We start from the raw sequence: 7,421 nt of genomic DNA, 5'->3' as shown, positions 1-7,421 counted from the left end.
ATATGACAACCAATCATTTATTATTTTGTCAGTGAAATATTCTGACTTCTTCAAATTAAGCATAGGTATTTGACATTATATCCTTTTGTCTTTGTAACGGGATGAGCGGAGGCTACTCCAAACAACAACAAGACATCTTAAATTTAACAAAATTTAATAACAAAAAAATAAGAGAAAGAAAGAAAAGATAGAAATATAAACACTAAACCACACAAACACTCACACACCTTTCACTCAACAAGAAAAAATATGATGTTTATACAAATGACCAAAAATAAATTAGAAGAGTGTCCGAATCTCCGGGGCTGTAGTCCTGGACCAACTACGGACAACTACAACTAAAGTAGTTTCGTCACCACAATCATCATCATCACCATAATCATCTACTTCATAATCATCACCGACGTCACCATGAACGACATCATCTACATCATCATCATCGACATGACCATCATCATCGTCGTCGTCATCATCACCATAACATCATCGTCGTCATCAACATGAACATCGCATCGTCATCGACTTCACCATGAACGACATCATCTACACCATCATCATCGACATGACCATCATCATCATCGTAGTCATCGACATCATAACATCATCGTCGTCATCACCATCAACAATATGACACTACAATAAGTGTACAAGTGACACCATAACACCATAATAAAAACAATATTGTATAATACATCATATAAGTATCTCACTGATAGTATCAAACTATGATAATGTATAAATAGTATTATATTAAAGGCAACATCTCAAAATATTGTAAGTATATGGTAACTAAGTTATTTGTTTACAGTAAACAATATGGCGTCTGAGACTTCCGGTGACGCACTTCCGCCCAAGTAGTTAAGTGGAAAAAGTGACAATAAATTGTAAAATAAAATAACGCATAGAAAATAGCCCTTTAAATCACCGTTTCTTTATACAGCAATAGCAAAAACTGTACTATAGAAAAAGACGAATTCCATTTAAACACTCTCGCTAAAGTCACACATCAGTGAACACACAGGTAACTCTACAGTGAACAATGGTCAAGGTGACTTTATAGGACGACTGCGTAATACTAATAAAAAGGCAAAAATTTACAAATAAACTACACCAAACTAAATAAATACTTACCACGGTCAGCTATCCGTGTCCGCGTCAAATGCTGAACTTGTGAAACTAAAACATGCCACACAGGCTTCTAACACGATACCCCCTTCACACACTAAGCACGTCTTTATTGCTGGACAGCTCGGCCGGGTATATCTTAGCGCCTATTGTTAGCGTCGGCCAAGCACGTTGCAAAGAATTATGGGAAAAATAAAATCGGGTGTGTTCGATATGAACAGTGATTGTCACACACCTCCCCCCTTAAAAAATTGTCCTGCAATTTCAAATAAACAATCACTGAATTTTGAAAATTCTCACGTATTTACAATAAAACCTATATACATACCTGTACTGTCTACTATACATCTCACTGACGACTCAGGTAATCCGCACCCACATTGTCGCTTCCTTTGATTGCAATGATCCTAAAGCGGTATGGCTGAAGCTGCAAAGCCCAACGCATCAGTCTGGAGTTCTCTGTCTTTGCTTTGTTAAGGTAGGTCAGGGGTTGGTGATCAGTTTCAAGTAGAAACTCGCATCCATAAAGGTACTGGTGGAACTTCTGTATTCCCCACACTACCGCCAAACACTCCTTCTCGATAACAGCGTATGCCTTTTCTCTTGGTTGAAGTTTCCTACTGGCGTACGCTACGGGTAGTTTCTCGTCATCCTCCATCTGTAACAGCACAGCACCTATCCCATCATCTGCAGCGTCCGTGCGTAAAATGAAGGTTTCATTAAATTATGGCAACTTCAATATTGGCCTTTCTGATAACATGTGTTTCAATGTATCAAAAGCTCGTTGCTGACTTTCAGTCCAAATAACTTTATTTGGTTGGCCCTTCTTCGTAAGATCAGAAAGTGGAATGGCTATCGCAGAGAAATTCGGAATAAACTTTCTGTAGAATCCTGCTAAGCCTAGGAAGGCACGAACCTGTTTCTTGGTTTGTGGTATTGGCGCATTTCTGACTGCATCAATCTTGTCCTGTTCTGGTTCTAGACACTTGTTGCCCACCATATGTCCCAAACAGTCAATCTTGTCAAATCCGATGAAACATTTTGTCGGTCTGGCCGCAAGTCCCGCATCTCTGAGTCGTTCGAACACAGTCTTCAGTATGTGTAGATGTTCTTCAAAGGTATCTGTAAAAACAATGACATCATCGATAAAGTTTTCTACGCCGTTCATACCTTGAAGTAGTTTTCTCATCATACGACTAAATGTTGCCGGCGCGTTTACAAGACCAAACGGCATTGTCCTGAATTGGTACAATCCGGATGGTGTGGAAAAGGCTGTAAGCGGCTTACTCTCGTCAGCCATCGGTACTTGCCAGTATCCTTTGCTTAAGTCTATCTTTGACACAAACTTCTTTCCGGTCATTTTGGAAAATATGCTTTCTGGACTGGGCATTGGTTCTGCATCAAATACCGTAGCACAGTTCAGTCGTCTATAATCAATGCAAAATCGATTCGTTCCATCTTTCTTCCGAGCTATGATAACTGGAGCTGAATAAGGGGAAGATGATGGCTCAATCACATTCAACTGTAGCATTTTCTGAACTTCTTCTGTAATTGTTTTCTCTGTACTGAACGGAATTGGATATGGTTTCACACGCACAGGTTCAGACGATGTCACAACAATCTTATGCTCCACTAAGTTCGTCATTCCAGGTATATCCGTAAATACATCTGAGAACGAATCACACAGTGATTTAGCAGTTTCCAACTGATCTGGTGTTAGTCTGTCTGCAAACTTTATGTCCTTTGCTGTTTCGGTTTGAGTAACAGGTGGCATAAGAATAGAGTCCTGTTGTTCATCATCATCTAGGTCACTAAAGTCTATGAGTGAAATTGCACATGTTGACAAAACACCACAGTTCAATGTATCTCGTTCAACATACTTCTTAAGAAGATTTGCGTGGAAAGTTTTCAGCTTGCCTCCCATATCGATCTTGTAGTCCATCTGTCCTAACGGTACTGCAGGTACTTTTTCTTTCGGAATAGTCCGCTGACACACGTCACATGATCTGCAAAACCGTCTAATGTCTGACTGAATTCCTGGCCAGTAAAATTCGGACACTATTCTGTCGGTTGTTTTCTTTGATCCCAGATGACCACCCATCAGCGTTTCATGTGCTATCTTCATGACGATAGTTCTGTATTTCCGAGGAACGATTAACTGTCGGAAAAGTTTTCCACTGGACACTTTGGGACTGCAAAATTCTCTGAACAACATTTGCTTCCGTTCACACATTTTTGAAAATCCGCCGTCACTGAAATGTTTAAGCTGTCCACTCTCAGCTAAGCTCCATAACTTTTTCAGTGTCTCGTCGTTTCGTTGTTCTTGTAAGATATCCTCCGGCGATACATCCCGTATTGCTTCCGGTACTTTCAATGGTTTGTATGGAGACTGTTTCTTTTTCAGTTGCGCACGCGTTTCAACAGCTGCTATGTTTTCAACGGAATGAATCCAGGCTGGATTTGGTTCATGTGGTTTCCTTACTCCACGAATATTACCAAGAATAAGATCGTACGAAGGCGAATCAAAGCACCAAGCATCAACACTTCCGGTAAAGTAAGGAGTATCGACATCAATTCTAGCCACATCTGAATCAATAATACGACCGTCTGCTAACTTGCATCGTTGAGATGTCCCTGTTAGTTGATCATCGTTTACCAGTTCTCTACGAATAACGGCACCACTACAACCTGTGTCTCTTAGCACAGTCACTAGTTTATTGCCAACACATCCCTTCACAACTGGCATTTCCGTTTCACAGAAAGCAACCGAATCACCAACACACGGTAAGTTTCCATGTTTCTCGACGACACTCGCGGCTCCTTGGCGACCTCTACCGCGTCCTGGATATCCATGGTTCCCATTATTGTACGACCCACGTTGAAAATCACTAGGGTAAGTATGTTTCGGTGTTGTTTCTTGTTTCTCGCTCGAATTAAACGGCCTGTTATTCGGACTTTTGCGGAAGTTGCAGTTAAAGGCTTTATGTCCTTGTCGTCCGCACTCATAACACTTCACTGCATTTCCAGATTGGTTTTGTTGCACGGAATCTTTGTACGGCGGTTGTCTATCGGACTGCTGTCGTCTGTCAAAGAGCGGTTTTTGCGTAAGTGAAGAGGATGTCACTGTTCTGGCCTCAGCAAACTGGTCCGCGTATCGCGCCATGTCTTGGATCGAAGTAGGAATCCTCTCCTTTAGGAATAAGGCAAGTTCTTTCGAGCAACACAATAAAAACTGTTCACGTAAGAACAAGTCCTTCAGATCATCGAATGTCTTGTTAGTCTTAGACAGCTGAATCCACCGCTCAAGGTAACTGTCCAGTCTGGTAGAAAATTGCATAAAAGTTTCACTTCCGTCTGGTTTTGAAAATCGGAACTTCTTGCGGAAACCGTCCTCCGTCATGTCAAATCGTTTCAACAGGGCGTTCTTCAACTCGTTGAAATCAAGTGCTGTTTCGGGTGAGAGTCTTGCGAACACATCCAGTGCCTTTCCTTTGAGTAATGCGCTAAGATGAGTCCCCCACGTGTCTTTATTCCATTTCTGCGTTGTTGCGTATATCTTAAATCTTTGAATGTACGCGTCAATGTTGTCTTTCGAATCCTCAAACGGAGGAAGTTTTGGTCCTTTTATCACTTGAGAAGTTTCTTTCTCCTCTTTAGTCACAACACTCGGATTCATGTGAGATCTCTCGAGTTGCAGTTTGTGATCAAGTTCCAGTTCTTCTAGTTTTTGCTGATGTCTCTTTTCTTCTATCAATCGGGCGTGCTCTCGCTCATCATGTTCTCTTGCGGCGCGCTCTTTCTCCATCTGTAGTTTGAAGTCGCGGTCTTTCTCCTCCATCTGTAGTTTGAAGTCGCGGTCTCTCTCCTCCTGTCTCTCGACTCTATGTTTCTCACGTTCGTCCCGCATTCTGGCCTGTTCGTCCTTCACGAATTGTTGAAGGTCTTCATCCTTCATCCCCATCTTGGTCCCCACTTCAAGTAGCTCCAGCATCTCCTTGACAGTAGACATGGTGCATTGACTGACAGACCAACTTACCTCAAAATTATCTCATAAAGGGACTAACTTCTCAACTTTTAACAAAACAATCTGCCTAACGTAATGTACTCACCAAGGGAAAAGGAAACAACGACCTACACTTGCTCTTACATGTACTACAAAAAAGATCAAAAAATGAAAAATAAAATAAACCTTGGCAACTGTTCACTTATAAAGATATCTTGTAGTATCTGGAGGAGTCAACTCATCCCACCGCTGCCACCAATTGTAACGGGATGAGCGGAGGCTACTCCAAACAACAACAAGACATCTTAAATTTAACAAAATTTAATAACAAAAAAATAAGAGAAAGAAAGAAAAGATAGAAATATAAACACTAAACCACACAAACACTCACACACCTTTCACTCAACAAGAAAAAATATGATGTTTATACAAATGACCAAAAATAAATTAGAAGAGTGTCCGAATCTCCGGGGCTGTAGTCCTGGACCAACTACGGACAACTACAACTAAAGTAGTTTCGTCACCACAATCATCATCATCACCATAATCATCTACTTCATAATCATCACCGACGTCACCATGAACGACATCATCTACATCATCATCATCGACATGACCATCATCATCGTCGTCGTCATCATCACCATAACATCATCGTCGTCATCAACATGAACATCGCATCGTCATCGACTTCACCATGAACGACATCATCTACACCATCATCATCGACATGACCATCATCATCATCGTAGTCATCGACATCATAACATCATCGTCGTCATCAACATCAACAATATGACACTACAATAAGTGTACAAGTGACACCATAACACCATAATAAAAACAATATTGTATAATACATCATATAAGTATCTCACTGATAGTATCAAACTATGATAATGTATAAATAGTATTATATTAAAGGCAACATCTCAAAATATTGTAAGTATATGGTAACTAAGTTATTTGTTTACAGTAAACAATATGGCGTCTGAGACTTCCGGTGACGCACTTCCGCCCAAGTAGTTAAGTGGAAAAAGTGACAATAAATTGTAAAATAAAATAACGCATAGAAAATAGCCCTTTAAATCACCATTTCTTTATACAGCAATAGCAAAAACTGTACTATAGAAAAAGACGAATTCCATTTAAACACTCTCGCTAAAGTCACACATCAGTGAACACACAGGTAACTCTACAGTGAACAATGGTCAAGGTGACTTTATAGGACGACTGCGTAATACTAATAAAAAGGCAAAAATTTACAAATAAACTACACCAAACTAAATAAATACTTACCACGGTCAGCTATCCGTGTCCGCGTCAAATGCTGAACTTGTGAAACTAAAACATGCCACACAGGCTTCTAACACGATACCCCCTTCACACACTAAGCACGTCTTTATTGCTGGACAGCTCGGCCGGGTATATCTTAGCGCCTATTGTTAGCGTCGGCCAAGCACGTTGCAAAGAATTATGGGAAAAATAAAATCGGGTGTGTTCGATATGAACAGTGATTGTCACGGTCTTGATATAAATATATATACCCTTTACCCAATAAAGCAGTATAGAGGTTATATATTTTCAATTATTAAAAAAAATATACAACGTCAGGTGCCTGTCGAATAGAGCTCTGTTGAATTGCCTTAAAGTGACGATAACGGGCAATATGTTTGTTAGATATATTTATCAGAGATTGTGACAAGTTTAAACTTTAAATTCTGTCACATGAGGGAATGAAAACCATGTCATCTATGTCAAAAAGTATTCTAGCCCTACTCGCCTGCTCCATTCCGAAGCAAACGGTCATCTTCTTGGATTTTATACATCGTATTGTAATAATAAATGGATATCATATTTTCAATCTAAAAACTAAATGATTAATTGGACATATCAGCCTACAAGATATTAGCCTTGTCCGCATATGTATCGGACAGTATGTACATTTTAAAACTGAAATTTTCAAATGTGTGCATGGTTGTACATTTAAACCATGAAGAGTAAGTTCCAGTTCAGATCAAAACTCTGCGGTTTGGGTCAATTCTCAACAGGATCAATTTTCAACGGGTCGAGGTAATCGGAGTTTAGAAAAATCTTTCTCATACCGTTGAAAATGACCCCGGGTATAAATTTCACGATTTTGGTATCAATTTTCAACGTTGAAAAATGACCCCCGGGTCAATTTTCAACCCGGGTCAATATTCTTCGTTACACCAGCGTAGAAGTATGTCTCTACAGGAAAAACGATTTCTCTATTTTTCCTTCTTTCAGGTAAGGACATAACATGTTATAA

At 39.9% G+C, this 7,421-nt stretch overlaps 1 protein-coding gene across 2 annotated transcripts; it reads right to left on the bottom strand.

Annotated features, from left to right (window-relative positions):
* Nucleotides 1-633: 633 nt before the first annotated feature.
* On the bottom strand, nucleotides 634-6,646 carry LOC117686714 (uncharacterized). 2 transcript variants are annotated; one of them, XM_066083126.1, is made up of 3 exons: nucleotides 6,428-6,646; nucleotides 2,436-5,929; nucleotides 2,195-2,247 (listed from the first exon to the last, which is right to left on the bottom strand). In XM_066083126.1, coding segments are annotated over exons 2-3 (2,700 nt in total). In that variant the 5' UTR covers nucleotides 5,135-5,929; nucleotides 6,428-6,646; the 3' UTR covers nucleotides 2,195-2,246. The 2 variants fall into 2 exon arrangements, with proteins under 2 accessions (XP_065939197.1, XP_065939198.1); XM_066083125.1 differs by having other exon boundaries at nucleotides 634-5,929.
* Between the last annotated feature and the right edge of the window lie 775 nt (nucleotides 6,647-7,421).

Source organism: Magallana gigas, chromosome 4 (genome assembly GCF_963853765.1).
Source record: "Magallana gigas chromosome 4, xbMagGiga1.1, whole genome shotgun sequence".
Taxonomy (NCBI): Eukaryota; Metazoa; Mollusca; class Bivalvia; order Ostreida; family Ostreidae; genus Magallana; species Magallana gigas.
The sequence above is the reverse complement of the archived record's forward strand: the minus strand, read 5'-3'. Positions and strand labels throughout refer to the sequence as shown.

Coding starts and splice junctions, on each gene's coding strand:
- LOC117686714 (XM_066083125.1), bottom strand. CDS start 5,134: ATGTCTACTGTCAAGGAGATGCTGGAGCTACTTGAAGTGGGGACCAAG.